At 45.9% G+C, this 22033-nt stretch overlaps 1 protein-coding gene across 1 annotated transcript; it reads right to left on the bottom strand.

The window, feature by feature from the left end:
• Positions 1–99: 99 nt before the first annotated feature.
• srrm2 (serine/arginine repetitive matrix 2) lies at positions 100–13375 on the bottom strand. The gene is given in 15 exon segments (XM_064988868.1): positions 100–761; positions 1063–1170; positions 1338–1424; positions 1560–2306; positions 2500–2894; positions 2897–4591; positions 4743–4881; positions 5044–5157; positions 5257–5289; positions 5701–5763; positions 5875–5961; positions 6085–6270; positions 11051–11146; positions 11752–12006; positions 13156–13375. Coding segments are annotated over 14 exon segments (4053 nt in total). The 5' UTR covers positions 12000–12006; positions 13156–13375; the 3' UTR covers positions 100–706.
• Positions 13376–22033: the final 8658 nt, after the last annotated feature.

Below are 22033 nucleotides of genomic sequence, written 5' to 3'. Positions count from 1 at the left end.
ACGTATTTAACATAAAATGGAACGAGATTTTAGTTCTAGGTTGCAGAAATTACTTACAAATGGTTGCATGGTTTAAAATCAAATCACTGCCAACACAAATGAAGATACAACTTTTTATTTTCACAAAGAGAAACAAACCAAGAGTTGCAGTTTCTAGTCAACATATATGGAAACAGCACGTAATCCATTCGGTGATAACCAAAATACAGATGAGTCATATCTACATGTAGAATGCGCAAATACAGAGGGGCAGAAAAAGCGCAGTGAACGTTACTTTGTTGTTGTGAGATAATTTAATAGGACTGTGTGTGCGTGTGTGTGTGTTTTGATACTGGAATGCTTCACTCCAGTCTGTATGGGTCTGCACAGAGGTTACTTTCCTATCACGGACTCTCACCTAACATTTACAGTTACATTTCTTCCTTACAGTACAGCATAAAACAAAATGTACAGAAACCCTTGACTAAAAGCAGACCTCTTGGCCTCTGTTGGGTTTCAAATTCTGCCTCTCTTCCTGTGGTGCTATCCTCATGCCACAGAATCAACAACAATGCTTAATTCACTCGGTCATTCACAGATCAAATGTCCTTAACTTCCCCCTCCCTATAATATCCAATGGTACAGTCCAGTTCAAACCAGCCCAGAAGTGTTTAGGAAAAATCTGAGGATTGGGGGGGGAGAGTTAGTTACATTTCAGAGTGAAGGGTCATTTTCCTCTCCGACTGCTTGGAGATCGGCTTGGGGACTGCCTGCTGCCACTCCTAGAAAAAAAGAGGAAGAATAACCAAATAAATCAATACAGACAACTCCACAATCACGATTGACATACAGAGTAGTTTATTTACATTTTAGTCATTTAGCAGACCTTATACAACTAGTGCATTCATCTTAAGATGGCTAGGTGAGAATCACGTCAATTTTCCCTCCGTAAAACATTAACATGTACTTATTTCTCGAAACCTGTACCTTCTGTTGGAGTCAATCATTTTAAATATTAGTCTGTTTTGTCCAATAGGAACACAGAAATATGTTTGCCTTCAAATTGGCTAGTTGGCTACTGACCTGCGGGTGGGTGGGGAATGTGCAGGTCGCCTCTGTCTGGGTGGAGAGTAGCTGAGGGAGCGCGAGTCTCTCAGCGAATCAGCTGGCACTCTGTGAGGTCGCGCCGGGCTGGAAGAGATGTCAAATGTCAAAGATCAACTGGTTCCTGTATGTTACAGAAATATTCCAGACTTTTTGAATAACAATAAATAACATTGTCATTTCCATGAATCATAACTAGAAGCATTAAAGAATAGATCTGTAACAAGTAGTTAACATTATGTCAGCATCATTACCTCTTTTTCTTGTCTTCCTTCTCGCTTTCAGAAGAGGATGATGAGGAGGAGGAGGAAGAGCTATGGGCAGCCACTATCCTGGCACCTCTGGGAGAGAGAGAGGAGGGGGACATTGTAAAGAAAGGAATCATGTCAGCTCTATTCAGCTCACATCTCCATCGGCAATGTTCAATATATTATGATCCAAATGTAAAAACATGTCAGTCATTTAACACTCCTTACGCTTTTCCTTGCTCTGCATCAGAGTCAGAACTGTCTGATGAAGACGAAGAGGAAGATGACGAGGAGGAGGAAGATGATGATGATGATGATGAGCTGGGGCTGCCCATCTTTCCTTTCTTTTTCTCTTTGACCCCCTTCTCGCTCACACCGTTTTCAGTCCTGACTGGTCGGTCTGTGGGGTGGGCAGAGCCTTTTGTGGGGAGCACCGCAGGTGATTGGGTCCTCGAGGTATCTCGTAGAGAGACTCTGGTCTCTGAATGGCTGAGGGCCTGTGGCGACCTGGAGCGGGGCGGGTCAGAGTGCCGTGTTTCTTTGGGGTGGGCTCTGATTTCTGATTGGCTGGGAAGGGGACTGGTCTCCTTGGAGGGGAGCGGTGAGGAGATGGAACAAGCCTTCCTTCTTCTGTCTTCCCCTTTCTCTCGCTCCTCTCTATCACCTCTTCGGTCTTTCTCTACCGCTGGTTTCATCACCTTTTCTACAGGCGGCTCCTTTCTCTCTCGGGCCGGAGAGGGGGATGGGGATGAGGAAGAAGAAGAACGAGAAGATGAAGAGGGTGAGCGACGGGGTGGGGGGACCTCTTTAAGAGGTTGGCGCTCTCGCCTCTCTTGCTCTTTTTCACGTTGCCGCTCTTTTTCCCTCGCCCTCTCCAGCTCTCTATTCTTCTCTCTCTCCTGGTGTCTCTGCCTTTCTCTGGATAGCGAGTGACTGCTTCTCCTTTGTCGAACGGGAGAGGGGGATCGCCGGGATCTGAAAACAAATACAAAATATAAATGAAATAAACAATTCAGAATCTGGTTTGGCAACCTGAGGTCTTGGCAGATTTGAATTGAGTTATTATTGATTTATGTACGCAGGAAGTTGCCCCAATGTGTGTGATGTTTGATTGATGTGTGTATAGTTGAGTTGCGTTTGATTTAGTGTGAATAGGTCCTGGTCCTACCTGTAGAGGGGACTGCGTCTTCTGGGACTCCTCGACCTGCTCCTTCTGGCTCCTCTGTCTCTGGAACGGTCCCTCCCTCTATCCCTCGCTCTCTGCCTCTCTCGGTTGTGCTCTGCCTCCCGGCTGCGGCTCCGCCGTGGGGCGTAGTGGCGAGTCGGGGAGCGGGACGGAGGGGAGGCTCTCCGGGTGGCGGCTTTTCGTCGGGGGCTGGGGGAGCAAGTGGGGGGGTCCTGGTACTGCCGTGGTGGGGTGCGACGAGGGGGGGAGGGCCGCGGGACAACTGCTGCTGCGGGGGCTTTTGGGGAGGGCGCCCTCCTCCTCTCCCACTCTCTCTCCTGCTCAGTGGGGCTGTACTGCTCTGCCCTCCTGGCCTGGCTCTTCACCCCTCCCTCTCTCTCCTTCTCTCGTTCCTTCTCTCTTTCCACTTCAGTGGGGAGTACCTCTCGCCTCCGCCTTGCGGGGCTCCTCTTCTGGGAGGAGAGGGTGGAGGGCTGGAGCTCTCTACCTCGGTGGGGCTGTACCTCTCCTGTCCCTTCCCTCGCTCCTTCTCTCTGTCTGTGAGGGGGTAGCGCTCTGCAGCAGAGGGGAGTTGGGAAACAGGAGCTTTTTGGGGAGCAGGAGGCGGGTTTTCCCTTTCAGAGAGCATGAACCTGTCCCCTCCTGTTCTCTCCCGTTCCTTCTCTCTCCCGGTAGCTCTCTGTCCGTCACTCTCTGAAGCGCTCTTACTGCCCCCATTGTCCAGATACCTCTGGAAGGCAGCACCTACAGTGGGAGGGGGGATGAGAGCGGGGAGGGCTTTTTTCACTGGGCTGCTCCTCACCACGGTTCCCTTTTGCTTCTCTCCCTCGGAGGACGAGGAAGAAGAGGATGATGATGAGGATGAGTCGGAGGATGAGGAAGAGCTGTCACTGTCACTCCCGCTGCTACTGCTGCTCTCATTCACTTTCTCCTTCTCTCTTTCCTTTGCCTTCTCCTTCTCTCTTTCCTTTGCCTTCTCCTTCTCTCTTTCCTTTGCCTTCTCCTTCTCTCTTTCCTTTGCCTTCTCCAACTCCTTCTCTCGCTCCTTTTCCTGCAGGCTTCGGTCTCTGTTCTCCCGCCTGTTGTCCTCCTCTGCTTGTCTTTTTCTCTCCTTCTCTCCTGCCCCCCTCTCTCTGTCCCTCCTCTCCCCCTCACCCTCTCGCTCTGCGCGGAGGTCTTCAGTCAAACAGGTCGATGGCTGTTGGGTAGAAGACAGTCTGCCGGACCTCTCGCGCTCTCTCCCTCCATCTCGGTTTCGCTCCCTCTCTTTTTCCCTTTCGATCTCCCGCTTCCTCTGCTCCTCCCGCTCTTTGCTCAATTCTCTCTCCCTCTCTTTCCCCCTCTCCTCCGGTTTCCGCTCTTTCCCCCTCTCCTCCGGTTTCCGCTCTTTCCCCCTCTCCTCCGGTTTCCCCTCTTTCCCCCTCTCCTCCGGTTTCCTCTCTTTCCCCCTCTCCTCCGGTTTCCCCTCTTTCCCTCTCCTTCCCTCGTGCTCCCTTTCTTTCTGTCGTCCATTGGTGAGAGGTGACTGAGGGACAGGGGATGTGGAGTCGCGGGATGAGTTTCTACCTCTCCCGCCATCACTTTTTCGACGAGGGGGAGATCCTTCTTTTTCACTCCCCCTCCCCCTCTCTCTGTCAGCTGGGGCTCGGGCATTTCTTTCCTTTCCTCGCTCCCCCTCTCCGCTCCTTCCTCTCCTTGCTCCCTCTCTTTCTGGAGAGGGAGACGAGGAGTCTCGTCTTTGTGGTTTGTCCTTTCCGCTCCTCTGTTTCCTGGTGTCCAGTTGTTTCGGGGGTGGAGAGGGGGATGAAGAAGAGTCGTGTCTGCTCCTCTGCAGCATTGTTCTCTCCTTTCCTCTATCCTTCTCTCGCTCCCTCTCTGCACTTCTGGAGCGCCTGCCTTTCTCTCGTTCCAGTCGAGGAGGAGAGGGGGAAGAAGAGTCGTGTCTCGTTCTGGTAGGCTTCACTTTCTCACGCTCCTTCTCTCTTCCTTTCTCTTTGTCCTTCAGTCGCTCCTTCTCCCGTTCCTTGTCTGCCCTCGTTCGGCGTTCAGGGGAGCTGGGATACCTGGGAGATCTCTGAGAGGGAAAAGGAGGTAAGGAGAGAGAGGTGAGCAGAAAATAGAGAATTAGCGAGTGCTGGAGGCCATTGATTATGCCCAATTGGCACAAAGCAGGTTTTGAAATGGTAGAGGGAGCTGATCACCAGACCAATCACAGGTGGTCTTACCGCTCTGCCTCCCGAACGCTGTGGACTCCCGTCCTCGCGACCACGCCCCCTCCTGTCAGGAGATAGCCCCTTTCTCCCCTCCTCTGCTCTCTTGACAGGCTGGTTCTTCTGCCTCTCTCTCAGCGGGGCAGGGGATTGGCTGATCAAATGGAGATATGGCATGAGAGATAGAATAACAGCATGGGGTTGAATCGATGCGAGTAGGATTGCAAATGTTCGCTAGCTTCGACGGGGATTTGTGGAAAACCTAGGAATTTAGAGTAAGTTACAACCCCCAATTGTTCTGGTGATCCGGAAGTACCTGTGAGCAGAGCTGGAGGACCCACTCCTATGGCGCCGTGTCTTACTCTGGGGCGGAGTCTCATTTTCACTTCTCTTGCGTTTTTTCTTAGACGCCTGCTTCTCGTCTGAGGAGCTGAGATGGGGAACAAAGAAAGTATTTTAGTACACACACACTATAAACCACGTTCTGTAGGACCCACGTTCTGTAGGACCCAAGTTCTGTAGGACCCACCTATCTTTGTCATCCTTTTCTTCCGACCCATCCCTAGAACAGAGAACAGAGTCTTTCTTCATTAAGCTGAAAAAAGGGTAAAGGCTCACACACATCACCCCGAACGTGAATCTAGCGTTTGTCTGTCAATCGTTCAGCACACTTTGTTTTTTCATGGAACACCCGCTGTACGCGATTCCACATGTAAAACCGGTGCGCAAATTACGTTCAGAGGTGCTAAGTACTCTGGGCCAGCAAATTGTATTAGCGTGTCTGAGCCCTAAGGAGTCCTTGCGAGCACAGGTGATCGTCAAGCTGTAAGCGCACACATCTCTTACACAAGAGGTTCTGATCCACTGCAATTGAGATGTTCTGAAATAACTAGCAACATTGTGACACTACGCTGGACATGAAGTCCATTCACCGACTGCAAAATGAAGGGGGGGAAAAAAACGACCGGTAAACCTTTTCTTTTTCTTCTTTTTCATTTTTTTCACCCGTCTAGGAGAGGGGGAAGGGCTCTCTGAGCTGAAGAGAAGAGAGTAAAGTGACATGTCGATCAAACAAGCTGTGCATTATTTTTACGCACGCACACGAAATAGGACCGTCTCATTTCATTCTTTCTCCATCTTCTCTCACCTGTCTCTGTTCTTGTTTTTCTTCCTTTTCTTCTTACGGCTCTGTTTTCGGGCCGGGGAGTCCGAGTCCTCTGACTCTTCTACCAGCCTGAGAGAGACAGCGAGGAAGAGAGAGAAATAAAGAGATGGTAAGTAACAGAAGGGTATAACAAAGGAAAATCAGAGTTACACGAGAAAGGCTAGCTAGCTACGAGACCCCCCCCCGACTTACGCATATTTCTGATGCTGTTGCTTCTCCCTCTCCAGCCTCTCCTGCTCCCTCTTCTCCTTCTCTCGCTCCTTGCGCTCCGGATGGAAGGAGGAGCCATCTACATAGTCCGTGGCGATGCCGAACGCCGCCTTCAGCCGGTCGTTCTTCTGCTGATTGGCTGCAGCCAGGGCGTGAGTCTCTGTCGCCCTGAGAGAGAAAGGGTGGTGCGGGGCATTGTTCAATAGGTCCTATTATTGTCACGCTAGGTTACTCCCCAAAGAGTGGAACAGTGGTGTTTCGCCACCTTGTTCAATGGTCAGCAACTGTAGGAAGCGCCACGTCACCAAGCAACAGAACACTTCACTGCTTACACTCGGTTTGCTGTTTTTATTGCTATTGATTCTGCAATGTGGTCAGTCTTTGCGCCTTGGACTGCAAGTTTGTGTCCCGGATTCCAGTTAGCTGCTAGCCATGTGGAGCAGGCGAACATCAGCAGTGCTAGCCCACCAGTGTTTTCATCCCAGGCTGGGCACAAATGCTTCAGGTGTGAGATGATTTCCACACAATCACAAGGTGGAAGTGGAAAATGGACAAGGATTAGTCTGCCCTAAATGCACCAGCATCAAGCAGCTTAGGGAAGAGATCCTCCGGCTGTTAGCTTGACTGCGAGAAAAGAAAACCCTGATTTCTATGTACACCGACCTTGCTGAAACCCAGGCAACCCAAATCTCTGTTTTAAATGGCTGCTATAGCAAAGCTGTTGAGTCGGGCAGAGTTGATCTGTCCCAATCCAACGGACAAATGTGAAGCTCAACTCCGCGGCCCCATGGGAGATTGGACATAGGCGTAGGAGATCGGGGAGGCAGTTAGGTCACCCACCTAGCAGAGAAATCCGATCCAGCCATCAAACAGCTTCACACCGCTTGAGGTGGACCTAGCAGCCCCCGGAATCCGCACGGAGCATGGGTGTATACCAACAGCCTGATAGCCATCACAGTTCAGCAGGTTGTTTCTCCATCGGATTCCATCACTACCACAATCCTTGTGGGCAGCTCGATGGTGAGAGATGTTGGTCTGACAGACCGACTAAGGTCCACTGTCACCCAGGAGCCCGTGTCCATGACATCAACTCTCCTGCCCCCGGTTCTGGTCAACTACTCCAATAGACACCATCGTCACTCACGTAGGTTTAAACAACCTTCGTTTTAGGCAATCTGAGGGAGAACTACACATGTTTTTTTAAAGACTCTTGCTAGCAGAGGGAAGATAATAATTATCTCTGGCCCTCTCCTGTGCTACCGAAGGGGTTAGGAACATTTCAGCCGACTCTTTGCCCAAAACGAGTACCTGAAGAAACTTTGCAACGACAGGAATGTGTTTTTGTGGGCGCAACCAGAACTTTTTTAAAGGGATGGGATTCCCCCTAACCGCAGGGGTTCCAATTTACAGCAACATCAAACTGTTTTAGAGACTGACAGACAGGGTCTGGTAGAGCTCCAGTTCTCCCTGTCAGAATAAGCAGAAGAGGAAACAATATCAACTCCGACAACAATGGCACTTTGGTTATTGCAAGTAACCTAATTTTATGTTCCTTTAACTCTGCTTTCTAGTGAGTTTATACAAACTCACCTCGTACCATTCTGATAGGTTGGAGACAGTCAGAAAACGTGGCTGTAACGTTAATAATTTGGTTGTTATTCCATTGGTTACCTCTAGGCAGATGCCCCAGGTGAAGAGCTGCCCACACATTGAATATGACACTCTTAAATGCAATCACTAGTAAAACCTCTCTCGTGAATGACCTCATTACTGAGCGCAAAGTTGATTTCATGTTTCACACTGACACATGGCTGACTGTAGAGACTCTCCCCTCAGACTACAGCTTTTCACACTATCATTAAAAGGAAAAAGGGTGGGGACCGCATCTATTTCTATTTATGGTCTCAGCTGTAAGCACATTTCATTTGGTGACGTTGGGTCTTTCAAGCAGCATGCTATAGTGTTTCAATTTCAGCCACCGGTGTTGGCCAAAATCCCGTATAGGCCACCAAATCACTGCTTTACCGATTACGCCAAGGGCGAGGCCAACCCACCTCTCCATTCTGTCCTTGGATTTAAGTGGTGCATTTGAGACTGTTGACCGAGACTGTGGACAGATTGGAGAGGTTGGTTGGCCTCTCTGGTCCAGTTCTAAATTGGTTTAGGACCCATTTAACTGGTCGAGAGTTTGTCACCCTTGGTGAACATAACTCAGAAAATACTTATCACGGCGCGGGGTTCCACAAGGTTCAATTTGGGGTCTGGTACTGTTCAGTTTATACAGTTGAAGTCAGAGGTTTACATACACTTAGGTTGGAGTCATTAAAACTCACTTTTCAACCACTCCACAAATTTCTTGTTCACAAACTATAGTTTTGGCAGGTCGGTTAAGACATCTACTTTGCGCATGACAAGTAATTTTTTACAACAATTGTTTACAGATTATTTCACTGTATCACAATTCCAGTGGGTTAGACGTTTACATACATTAAGTTGCCTACGCCTTTAAACAGCTTGGAAAATTCCAGAAAATGATGTCATGGCTTTAAAAGCTTCTGATAAGCGAATTGACATCATTTGAGTCAATTGGAGGTGTACCTGTGGATGTATTTCAAGGCCTACCTTCAAACTCAGTGCCTCTTTGCTTGACATCATTGGAAAATCAAAAGAAATTAGCCAAGACCTCAGAAAAATAATTGGTTCATCCTTGGGAGCAATTTCCAAATGCCTGAAGGTACAATGCTATTCTATACAAACACTAGTGTGCAAGTATAAACACCGTGGGACCACGCAGCTGTCATACTGCCCAGGAAGGAGATCGTTCATCTCTAGGAGACAGAACGCTACTTTGGTGCAAAAAGTATAAATTAATACCAGAACAACAGCAAAGCCCCCTGTGAAGATGCTGGAGGAAACAGGTACAAAAGTATCGATATCCACAGTAAAACGAGTCGTATATCGACATAACCTGAAAGGCCGCTCAACAAGGAAGAAGCCACTGCTCCAAAACCGCCATATAACAGCCAGACTACGGTTTGCACATGGGGACAAAGGTTGTACTTTTTGGAGAAATGTTCTCTGGTCTGATGAAACAAAAATAGAACTGTTTGACCATAATGACCATCGTTGTGTTTGGAGGAAAAAAGGGGGGGCTTGCAAGCCGAAGAACACCATCCAACCATGAAGCACGGTGGCAGCATCATGTTGGGGGGTGCTTTGCTGCTGGAGGGTCTGGTGCACTTCACAAAATAGATGGTGTCACGAGGAAGGAAAATTATGTGGATATATTGAGGCAACATCTCAAGACATCAGTCAGGAAGTTAAAGCTTGGTCGCAAATGGGTCTTCCAAATGGACAATGACCCCAAGCATACTTCCAAAGTTGTGGCAAATGGCTTAAGGATGACAAAGTCAAGGTATTGGAGTGGCCATCTCAATCCCATAGAAAATTTGAGGGCAGAACTAAAAAAAGCGTGTTGAAGCAAGGAGGCCTACAAACCTGACTCAGTTACACCAGCTCTGTCAGGAGGAATGGTTCAAAATTCACCCACCTTATTGTGGGAATTTGTACTAGGATTAAATATCAGGAATTGTGAAAAACTGAGTTAAAATGTTTTTGACTAAGGTGCAGGTAAACTTCTGACTCCAACTGTATATTTTACTCCTTGGCAGCTTCATCAGAAAGCACAGCATTGATTTTCACTGCTAAGCAGACTATACACAACTTTACATTTCAGTCACAAGAGGATTTTAGCTCCAAGACAAGACCGAGGTACTTATTTCTGGAGCCAAAGCACAGAGAGTATCTGGCCGCACATTTTAATTCACAGGCAATAAAGACCAAACACCAGGTAAAAAACCAAGGTGGTATATTAGATTGTGAACTCAATTTCGAATTACACATTAGGAGTGTATGATTCGGGGCGGCAGGGTAGCCTAGTGGTCAGAGTGTTGGACTAGTAACCGGAAGGTTAAAAGTTCAAACCCCTGAGCTGACAAGGTATAAATCTGTCGTTCTGCCACTGAACAGGCAGTTAACCCACTGTTCCTAGGCCATCATTGAAAATAAGAATTTGTTCTTAACTGACTTGCCTAGTTAAATAAAATGAAATAAAAATATATATTTTTTAACCTTTATGTGACCAAAACAGACTTTTAACACCTGAGGAACATTGTCACAGTGCAGCCATTTCTCTCTCAGGCTGATACAGAGACTCATCATCCACTTTTATTATAAGCAGGCTTGACAACTGTAATGCTCTCCTGTCTGGTCTACCCAAGGATGCCATTGGTCAACTGCAAAACATACAGGATGCTGCAGCACGGGTACTGACCAAGACCAGCCAGAGAGCACACATTACACCGGTTTTAAGGTCTCTGCACTGGCTGCCTGTGAGTTTTAAAATACATTAAGATTCTTCTGTTGTCTTTGTTTTATCATCAATCCACAACTGTGCACCCCAATACATGTTAGACATGCTTTTAAAGGTATGTACCCAGTAGGTCCCCTGGCACTTGCCGTTTAACTATACCAAAGACTAGGACCAAGAGGCATGGCCAGGCAGCCTAGAGTTACTATGCCCCCAGCCTGAGAACCTGAAGGGGACTGAAACTTTTGACATTGTAAGAGATCTTTTTAAAAAGACAGACACCTTTTTAGCTTTACTTTTCCTTAGGGTGCTTTTTAGTCATTCAGTTTTTTTTGTTAATTCTTGTTTTTTTATCCTCTTTGTTGAGTAAATATTTCAGTTTTTATTTTCTTAGATTCTCCCATGTCTGAAATGTGCTGCATAAATAAAGCCGGATTTGAGTTGATTTAAAGTTTGTGCAGCCATGATGGTCTGTAGTAGTCTGCAGTAGAAATGTCACTAGTCCATAGTGATGGCCAGATCTGTGGTGGTTTCACTAGTTTCATTACTCTTCAGTGATCTGTGGTGGAGTGTACTTACAATGGTCTCTCGGTGGGGGCCAAAGGCGGCTCCTGCTTCTCCTGCAGCATCATGCGGAAGCTGTTCACCTTCTCTTCAATCTCCTCAGCGGAATACCTGTCATCCAACACACACACACAGATAAGACTCAGCAGCTAACTCTCCCCTTCTGCACCCCGTATCTTCACCCTTTTCTCTCCAAATATTTCAGTCCCTCCCATTCCTCTCTGAGGGGAATTGATTAAAATGGTCCGGCTGCCTGGAGTTTGCACTGGGTGAAAAGTGACTGCATTCGTTTTGGAACCAGACTGCTTCCCCGGCGTGAACCAGGGCCCCCACTCTGGCCGACATCGACTCCCCCCAAAAAAGTGACATTGGTTAAGCATGTGGAGTAATGAGTAGGATTCTGTGTCCACATATGAAAGTGATTGCTTCACCTGCCTTCCCAATGGAAACTAGCCTGAAAATGTAAACATATACATTTTATAGAAAACAGATGTTTCTGAACAACATGCTGCATAGTTGACAATATGACAGAGCGGTGCAGATTACCGTTCAATTTGACCAGGGCACGCCTTCCTCAGGGGCTTCATCCGGTCACATGACGGGCCACAGCCCAGTGCAACACTGGCCAGCTTAATTAAATCCCCTCTCTCACTCTTTCCTCTCCCCCCACCCCTGCCCATACCTCCCTCACCTATCCACCCATCCCTCTTTCTTACCCCTGCTCTTCCATCATGTCCTGCAGCTCTGCACACTTGACCTCCAGTTGCCTCTTTCTCTGGTGTTCCAGGATCTCGGCGTTGGGCTGACGGTTCAGCTGGCTCTCCAGCCTCTCACGGTCCTTCTCGTCTCGCTCGCCGCCGCGCTCGTCCCGTGGACGCTTTGCCCGCACGCTCGACAGGTTGCGCTGCACATAGCCGTTGGTGCCGCTGCCTCGTGGCGTGGTCAGGCCAATGCCGTTGTACATGGCTCCTCTGTGGAGAGAGACAGGACAATGGTCAGATAAGTGAGAGTATTAAAATGATGGGGACTGGAATGATAGAGGGTAGGCTTATTTGTCAGTCCCGAACAGAACAGAATTGACAGCCTACAAATCAGGAAGTACACTATTGTAAAATAAATGTTGGTCATAGTATCATAAGCCATCCACTCTGCACTATGGAGTTAGGCATGCCAATAAAGACTAAATGGGAGTGGATTGGCTCCAACCTCCTCCCCTATAAACCATATTGATGATATAGAAGAGATTCCAAACTAGGCTACACTGTAATAAACGCCAAACACCTAGTTGGGGTCAATAATGATTTAATTCAGGAAGTATAATAAACATTTGGTATTTGAAATTCTGTTTACTTCCTGAATACAACAGTTAGCTTAGTAGTAATATAGTCACCGATAGCTAGCCCAAAAAATTATTTAAAAAAACAGTGACCTGCTTTTGAACCCACCAATCTCTAGGTAACCAATTAACGTTAACTAGCTAGTGCTGTACCATACCACAACACTTTGCAACAGGAAAGAGACAAACAAGCATAGCTAGCTAACGTTAATAGTATGAGATTGGTCAGAAACTGAGATAGCGAGCTAGCTAACTTATTTAGCTAACGTTACGCACTAAACTAGTAGTAGGAGCAAATGGCCGGCTACAATGAATCGTGGATATCTAGCTAGCGAAATAACTAACGTTGGCGAACTAGCGGGCAATACGTCGAAATCAGTTGTTAACGTTACCTGACTAGCTAGTTAATGCACTTATAAAAGACAACGTTTTGACAAACACACTATTTGTGAGCGTCATCTCCCCCAGTAACCACAAGGATCGAACCAAGGCTTGGAACGAGCCCCCTGCCTTACGGGCCAAACTTTGGCCCAAATAGGCCTTCTATCTAGGCTAGCTAGCAACTAACGTAGGCAGCTACAGTGCGCTATACACTTGTGGAATGCATCAAAATAATATAGGAATCTAACGTTATTTGTACAGCAGTCAGGTCATTATATTTTTTTTGTCAGCTATAGTAGCTAGATATCGAAATAGTTTAACCCCGCATGGTAGCTAGCAACTACCGTAGCTAACGTAACGTTTCATAATTAGCAAGTCAATTTAACATGCTACCTAACGTTACCTCTGAGTTCCCCGCGAACGGAGACGATGAATGGAAGCAAATACACTGGCAAAAAAAACTAAATAAAATGACAATCGAAACAAAGCAAATCTACGTCAAGTACTTATTCGTAAAACAAACACCTAATGCCTGCGGATATCGTCACTGGTTGAACATCGGGGGAAAACCACGCGTGATGATGATGGCGACCCCAGACTCCGCATCTAAACTACATTTCCCATCTTCTTCTTCTATGAGGTTTAACGGCGGTGGGCATTCAATTTGATGCGTTACCGCCCTACATTTCCCATGTTTCCCATTAACACTTTCCTTCTTCCGCTTCAAAGTTTTCTGGCCGACGACACACCTATTGGTGTATAAACTTTTCACCTTGTTGACTTGATGACACAAGGAACAACAACCCTTCGTATGAGTTTATCTGCTGTATGAGTGGCCTAATGTGAAGATATATTGTCCATGCCATGAATGACAGCCCACTTGTATCTTCAGGTTATCTAGTTCATTTAAAGGCACGATCTGTAATGTCAGCATTCCTGCCACCTTGTTTACAATAAGGTAAATGATGGGGCTGGGGAAATTACACCTATACTGTCAAATTCATAAGTGGACAATTATTTGCATATTACTGACACACATGAATCAACATGATTATCCATATAATACCTAATTGACACAGAATTCACAGCCTTTTGCCAGTAAAAGAAAAACAGGCAATGTTTATATGATCCCTTTCAAACAGTCCCATTTTCCTCTATTTCTTGTTATGTTATTTCAAAATAACATAATAGTCATTTTGAGTTTATTTATGTTACTGGTCGGTCAGCCTATAGACTACTTGGCTGTACCATACAAATACAATCAATAGTTTGTTAATTTGTTACTTTAACAGATAAGACACACGTACATTCCCCTGCACTGATAAGTCAACACATATATTGTACAATAAGAATATAATAGAATAAAATATTAATAATATTTTCCCCAAACAACTTGAATTTTGTGGAACAAAGGTGCTTGTATGTGCTTTAGAAACCTTAGAAACTTGTATGTGCTTTAGAAACCTTAGAAACTTGTATGTGCTTTAGAAATCTCTTTCTGAAAAGGGAGCTTGTTTGATCAACATTTAGTCATTTTTGTATCTCATGATAAGCTGTAGACCACACTTTCTACCTAGAGAGTTTTCATCTGAATGTTTTTGTAGCTGTCTACATACCACCACAGACCGATGCTGGCACGAAGACCGCACTGAATGAGCTGTATTCCGCCATCAGCAAACAGGAAAACGCTCACCCAGAGGCTGCGCTCCTAGAAGCTGGGGACTTTAATGCAGGGAAACTTAAATCTGTCATACCAAATTTCTTTCAGCATGTTAAAGATGCAACCAGAGGGAAAAGAAACTCTGGACCACCTTGACTTCACACACAGAGATGCATACAAAGCTCTCATTCACCCTCCATTTGACAAATCTGACCATAATTCTATCCTCCTGATTTCTGCTTACATTAAAAAATTGAAGCAGGAAGCACCAGTGACTCGATCAATAAAAAAAGTTGTCAGATGAAGCAGATGCTAATCTACAGGACAGTTTTGCAAGCACAGTCTGGAATATGTTCCGGGATTCCTCCGATGGCATTGAGGAGTACATCACATAAGTCATTGGCTTCATCAATAAGTGCATCGATAACGTCCTCCCCCCAGTGACTGTACGTACATACCCCAACCAGAAGCCATGGATTACAGGCAACATCCTCACTGAGCTAAAGTCTAGAGCTGCCGCTTTCAAGGAGCGTGACTCTAACCCGAAAGCGTATAAGAAATCCCGCTCTGCCCTCTGACGAACCATCAACAGGCAAAGCGTCAATATAGGACTAAGATCGAATCATACTACACCGGCTCCGATGCTCGTCGGATGTGGCAAACCATTACAGACTACAAAGGGAAGCAGAGCCGAGAGCTGCCTAGTGACACAAGTCTATCAAATTAGCTAAACTACTTCTATGCTCACTTCGAGGCAAATAACACTGAAACATGCATGAGAGCACCAGCTGCTTCGGAAGACTGTGTGATCATGCTCTCCGCAGCCGATGTGAGTAAGATCTTTAAACAGTTCAACATTCACATGGCAGCAGGGTCAGACGGATTACCAGGACGTGTACTGCGAGCATGCACTGACCAACTGGCAAGTGTCTTCACTGACATTTTCAACCTCTCCCTGTCTGTAATACCTACATGTTTTAAGCAGACCGTCATAGTCCCTGTGCCCAAGAACACTATGGTAACCTGCCTAAATGACTACCGACCAGTAGCACTCATGTCTGTAGCCATGAAGTGCTTTGAAAGGCTGGTCATGGCTCACATCAACACCATTATCCCAGAAACCCTAGACCCACTCCAATGTGCATACCGCCCTAACAGATCCACAGATTATGCAATCTCTATTGCACTCCACACTGCCCTTTCCCACCTGGACAAAAGGAACACCTATGTGAGAATGCTATTCAATGACTACAGCTCAACATTCAACAGCATGGTGCCCTCAAAGCTCATCAATAAGCTAAGGACCCTTGGACTAAACACCTCCCTCGCAACTGGATCCTGGAATTCCTAACGGGCTGCCCCCAGGTGGTAAGGGTAGGTAACAACACATCCGCCACGCTGATCCCAACAGGGGCCCCTCAGGGGTGCGTGCTCAGTCCCCTCCTGTACTCCCTGTTCACTCATGACTGCATGGCCAGGCACGACTTATATATAGGGAGGATGCCAGAGGGTAGTGCGTACGGCCCATTACATCACTGCGGCAAAGCTTCCTGCCATCCAGGACCTCTATACCAGGTGGTGTCAGAAGAAGACCCTAAAAATTGTCAAAGACTCTAGCCACTCTAGTCATAGACTGTTCTCTCTGCTACTGCACGACAATGTTACCGGAGCGCCAAGTCTAGGTCCAAGAGGCTTCTTAACAGCTCCTACCCCAAGCCATAAGACTCCTGATCATCTATTCAAATGGCCACCCAGACTATTTGCATTGCCCCCCCCCCCCCTTTACACCGCTGCTACTCTCTGTTGTTATCATCTATACATAGTCACTTTAATATCTTTGCCTACATGTACATATTATCTCAACTAACCGGTGCCCCGCACATTGACTGTACCGGTACCCTCCTGTATATAGTCTCGCTATTGTTATTTTACTGCTTCTCTTTAATTACTTATTACTTTTATTTCTTATTCTGAATCATTTTTTAAAAACTGCATTGTTGGTTAGTGGCTCGTAAGTAAGCATTTCACTGTAAGGTCCACACCTGTTGTATTCGGCGCATATGACTGATCAAATTTGATTTGAATTGAAATATATGCTACAACGCTAGCTTGTGTGTGGCTTTGTCCACCTTCTTGTGTATTCTGCCCGCTATGCAATTAATTTGCTCCCACCGTAAATGACATCAATTAACTATCTTGGGTTAGTTATAAATATCTTTGCCTGCATTGTTTAGCAACAAAACCAACGTGTGCACAACTATGTAGCGAAACAGACAGCGTTGGCCTAAGATTCTTGACAACATGTAAACTATATTTTGTCTCCAATTTTTATTTGAAAACATATATGTTTGCACAATGAGCACTTGTCTCTTAAACACATCCTTACACTTGTTGAATAGCTAGCGAATTTTGAACCATATTAGCATAGACGTCATGCGACGACAGGCAAAACATCTCAAAACAAGACATGGTATCAAGAATGAGATAAAGCTGGCTGAAAGTAGCCACCAGATGAAATGGCAGATGCACTGCGTGCGTTCCTCCAGGCTAAATGCCAAGGCATTTCTGCGACAATAGACAAGAACAGCTCAAGGACGGAACTGTATACATTTAAATGGAGAGAATAAATGAATAAAAGCATTTCTGTGAATCTTTCTGATTGGCTCACAGAGGTGTATGGCGGGATGAAATGAAATACTGAAATCATCACTACCTCTGTTGGTGGGATTAAATGTACAAGCTTTCAGAGATATAGAAAAAGGCAGCATGGTAAAGTTGACAGGTTTTTTGTCTTTAAGTGCAATAAATATCCAGTAGAAAAGTATAAAAACATATAAGCAAACAGTGGACGTCTTAAGGACATCCCGGCGACCATGACACAACCTACTGATGTTCCGGGGACGTCCTAACGACACATTTTCGTTTGCAATGATGTGCAACAGTCCATGTTCTTACATATTATTATTACAGAATATTAGAAGATATGGGGACCAGCACACACTCTTCCACTATTCTTTATTTTGATACGCATCTGGAACATCACTATTTGAAATAAAGGACGTTTAAAGAGAGCAGACGGCCTCATATAATTTCTATTCTAGAATATTATCCATATACAGTACAAGTCACAGTAATAATAGCTTCCAGCAATGCAAGAGGGGAAATTTGACTTTTGATTAGGCTAGACCCTGCTAGCGCAAACAGGGTGGACTTGAGTATGTGTGATATAGCAAAGATGACGGTATATACTGCTTCGCCCCAAAGTCAGAGTAGCAATAGCTACAGGCAACTGACTTCTGCATACTTCATTGCTCAACACATTTGTTAATGATGGTTGTGACCCCAAGTTAAAATGTAACCCTAGAGACTCTTTAAGCAACCTGACAACAGGCCCCGATGGCATCTCTGCTTTGTGCAGAAGAACTTTCCAATAAAATCAAATGTTATTTGTCACGTGATTTGTAGACAACAGGTGTAGAAGAACAGTGAAACGCTTACTTACGGGTCCATTTTCAACAATACAGAGTTAAAGATAAGATAAAACACATAAATAGTAACACAGGGAAAAAAAATACATAATGAATAACGAATACAAATAATGAGTAAAAATAACATGGCCATATACTGTACAGCGAGTACCAGTAACGAGTCAATGAGCAGCATCAATGTAACAGTATAACCTTAGTCCGTCCCCTCACCCCGACCCGGGCGCGAACCAGGGACCCTCTGCACACATCAACAACAGACACCCACGAAGCATCGTTACCCATCGCTCCACAAAAGCTGCGGCCCTTGCAGAGCAAGGGGAACCACTACTTCAAGGTCTCAGAGCGAGTGACGTCACCGATCAAAACGCTATTAGCACCCACCACCGCTAACTAGCTAGCGATTTCACATCGGTTACACTGAGTGTGAAAGTGTGTGTGTGTGTGTGTTAGAGTGTGTGGCATCAGTTTACATGTGTGTGCATGTTGTGTTTTTGTGGGCTTATGCAGTGTGTGTATGTGTGTGTTGGGGTGTCAGTGTAAGTATGTGTGAGTGTGTGGTTAGGGTCCAGTATGTGTACATAGAGTCAGTGCAAGCGAGTTAGTGCAAAAAGGGTCAATGCAGGTAGTCCGGGAAGTAATTTGATTAGCTATTTAGCAGTTTTGTTAAGAAGTCTTATGGCCTAGGGGTAGAAGCTGTTCATGGTCCTGTTGGTTCCAGACTTGGTGCATTGGTACTGCTTGCTGTGCAGTAGCAGAGAGAACAGTCTGTAGCTTGGGTGGCTGGAGTGTTTGACAATTTTTTGGGCCTTCCTCTGACACCAACTGGTATAGAGGTTATGGATGGCAGGGAGCTTGGCCTCAATGATGTACTGGGCCGTACACACTACCCACTATGGATGCCAAATTGTTGCCATACCAAGTAGTGATGCAGCCAGTCAAGATCCTCTCGAGGGTGCAGCTGTCGAACTTTTTGAGAATCTGAGGTCCCATGAAAAATCTTTTCAGCCTCCTGGAGGGGGAAAAGGCGTTGTCGTGCCCTCTTCGCAACTGTGCTGGTGTGTTTGGACCATGATAGACCCTTAGTGATGTGTGATGACCCTCTCACTCTGTCTGCCAAATTATTTCTCTTTGCTCTTGTTTTCCTTAATAGGATGTCGGTGGGCGGAGCCAGGAGGGTCGTCAGCGAAATGGGACACACCTTGGCTCGGGTGTGTCCTGGGATAAATACACCTCTTCCCCATTTATTGAGGAGACTCTCCATGTTGAGGAGACTCTCCATGTAGACACATTGATAGAGTTTGGTTGTGACATTTTTGTGGCTGTTTTGTTTGTTTGTTTGTTTGTTTGTTTGTTTGTTTGTTTGTTTGTTTGTTTGTTTGTTTGCGTGCTTTGGCACCTTTCAACACCCCTCATTATCACATTTATGCACGCAAACACTCACTTACACTACTGATTACTGACTACACACACCATTGTTAATTGTATTTAGTTTACTCCAGTTAATAAATATATTTTGTTATTCCTTATCTCCACTTTGTCTCCCTTTTTGTTATGAATTTTGAACCGGTTCGTGACAGATATGGACACAGAGGAACTTGAAGCTCTCTACTCAATCCACTACATCAACATTGATGTGAATGGGGCCGTGTTCGACCCTCCAGTTCCTGTAGTCCCCGATCAGCTCCTTTGTCTTACTGACGTTGAGGGAGAGGTTGTTGTCCTGGCACCACACTGCCAGGTCTCTGACTTAATCCCTGTAGGCAATCTCATCGTTGTCGGCAAACTTAATGATGGCGTCTGAGTCGTGCATGGCCCCTTAGTCATGGGTGACCAGGGAGTACAGGAGGGAACTAAGCATACACCCCTGAGGGGCCCCCGTGTTGAGGGTCAGCGTGGCGGATGTGTTGTTGCCTACCCTCATCACCTGCGGGTGGCCCGTCAAGGGAACTATGGTGTTGAACACTGAGCTGTCGTCAATAAACAGCATTCTCACGTAGGTGTTCCTTTTGTCCAAGTGGGAAAGGGCAGTGTGGAGTGCAATAGATATTGCATCCTGTTGGGGGCGGTATGTCAACTGGAGTGGGTTCAGGGTGTCTGGGATGATGGTGTTAATGTGAGCATTGACCCACCTTTCAAAGCATTTCATGGCTACAGATGTGAGTGCTAAGGTGCGATAGTCCTTTAGAAAGGGTCAGGGAGAGTTTGAAAATGCCTGTGAAGGCATTTGCCAGCTGGTCAGCTCATGAGTCTTGGTAATCCAGGTCCCGTTAATAGAATAATCTCGAACGGAGCTCATCTTTTCATTGTCTCAGTGTCAGGGATTAGGACCTGGTCCCGGTTGAACAGTATATCCTTCGCGGCCGAGTCATTGAAGTAGAATTCTTCATCCAAGGTTAGTGATCATTGTTCTGATGTCCAGAAGCTATTTTCAGTCATAGGAAATTATGACGGAAGCATTATGTACAAAACAAAGTTATGATCAATGCAAAAACAAAAAAGCATCATTGGTCAGGAGCCCGTAAAACGGCCGCTATATTTGCCGACGCCATTCCCTTAGTTACACCAGCCTGGGTCCTGGTCTTTCAGAGGTCTGTACATTCCCACACGGTTCCACCTTGGTGGAAGAAAGCAATCATCGCCCCTCTTCCCTTAAAGCCTTCTCCCAAAGAAAACAAAGACTGTATACCTATTGCTCTGTCCTCCATTGTAATCAATTGTCTTGAAAAGATCATGGTGTTTAAGCTTCACTCAGACTCACACTGTTGGACCTGTATCAGTTTGCTTAAGAATACAAGCGTGGCACTGATGAAGCAATCTTCAGCATAGTGCATCTCATCCTGCAACATCTGGAGAACCCCAAGGCTTATGCTCGACTGCTATTTGTGAATCTTAGTTCAGCATTTAACATCTTGCAGCCACACATCCTCCTCAGTAAACTCAGACAGATGTCAGTCAAACCCTATACCATCAGGTGGTATCACTCATTTCTGACCAACGGGAGGCAAAGGTCATTGAGGTGCCCCCCAAGGCTGAGAGTTCACCCATCCTATTCACACAGTATACAAATGAATGTACAAGTAGACTATGTTGTCCAGTATTCTGAAATTTCCATTCTCAGTCTAATGTATAGACACTGACACTACTGTGTATATGTCAGAGATGCAAAGGTTTGTGTCGTGATGTGATGACCACCACCTCATCCTAAATGTCCAGCAAACTGTGGAAATTTTTTTTGGGCCCAAATCTATTGGTGACCACAACGTGGACAATACTCAGGTCCACTCTTACAAATGCTTTAGTGTCCAACAATGGCTTTATTTTCTGCGTAGGTTCAGGGTTTTTGGAGTCAAACAGAAGGGCATGCTCCTATTCTACCAGGCTGCCATATGGAGTATTCTATGGCATTTCAGCCTGGTTTGGCAACTTGTCAGTTACTTTAAAATAACAAATGAATTGCCTGGTCCAGACATCCATGAAGGTGATACAGTAGGTGTGAGGTAGCTCTGCATTGCAGACTGTGTTTATGAACAAACAATCATGACACTAACCCTCCCATGTACTCCACCTAGAATTTCAGCTTCTCCCCTAAGGCAGACACAACAGGGTTCCTCATTGTAAGCTGCACAGATATAGGCACTTCAGTCAAACTCCAAATCAGCAGTAGATACAGTATATAGTAAATATACACTGAGTGTACAAAACATAAGGAACAGTTCTTTCCCTGACGGAGACTGACCAGGTGAATCCAGGTGAAAGCTATGATGCCTTCTTGATGTCCACTTCATTCAGTGTAGATGAAGGGGAGCAGACAGGTTAAAGGAGGTTTTTAAGCCTTGAGACAATTGAGACATGGATTGTGTGTGTGCCATTCAGAGGGTGAATGGGCAAGACAAAAGATTTAAGTGCCTTTGAACAGGTATGATAGTAGGTGCCAGGCGCACCGGTTTGTGCCAAGAACTGCAATGCTGCTGAGTTTCACGTGTGTGACACCCCAAACCCCACTTTGAGAAACACTGATCTATGAGGCATTTATTCAGTGATTTTCTTCTTTGTCTAATCTGTATGTGTTTATTCATTCACCACTAGGATGTTGCTGAGCCCAGTACAGGCAGTGTGATCTCTCATCTTCTGGT

Source organism: Oncorhynchus masou, chromosome 15 (genome assembly GCF_036934945.1).
Source record: "Oncorhynchus masou masou isolate Uvic2021 chromosome 15, UVic_Omas_1.1, whole genome shotgun sequence".
In the NCBI taxonomy this organism is placed as follows: Eukaryota; Metazoa; Chordata; class Actinopteri; order Salmoniformes; family Salmonidae; genus Oncorhynchus; species Oncorhynchus masou.
Note: the sequence above shows the minus strand (reverse complement) of the source record. Positions and strands in the feature narration are given on the sequence as shown.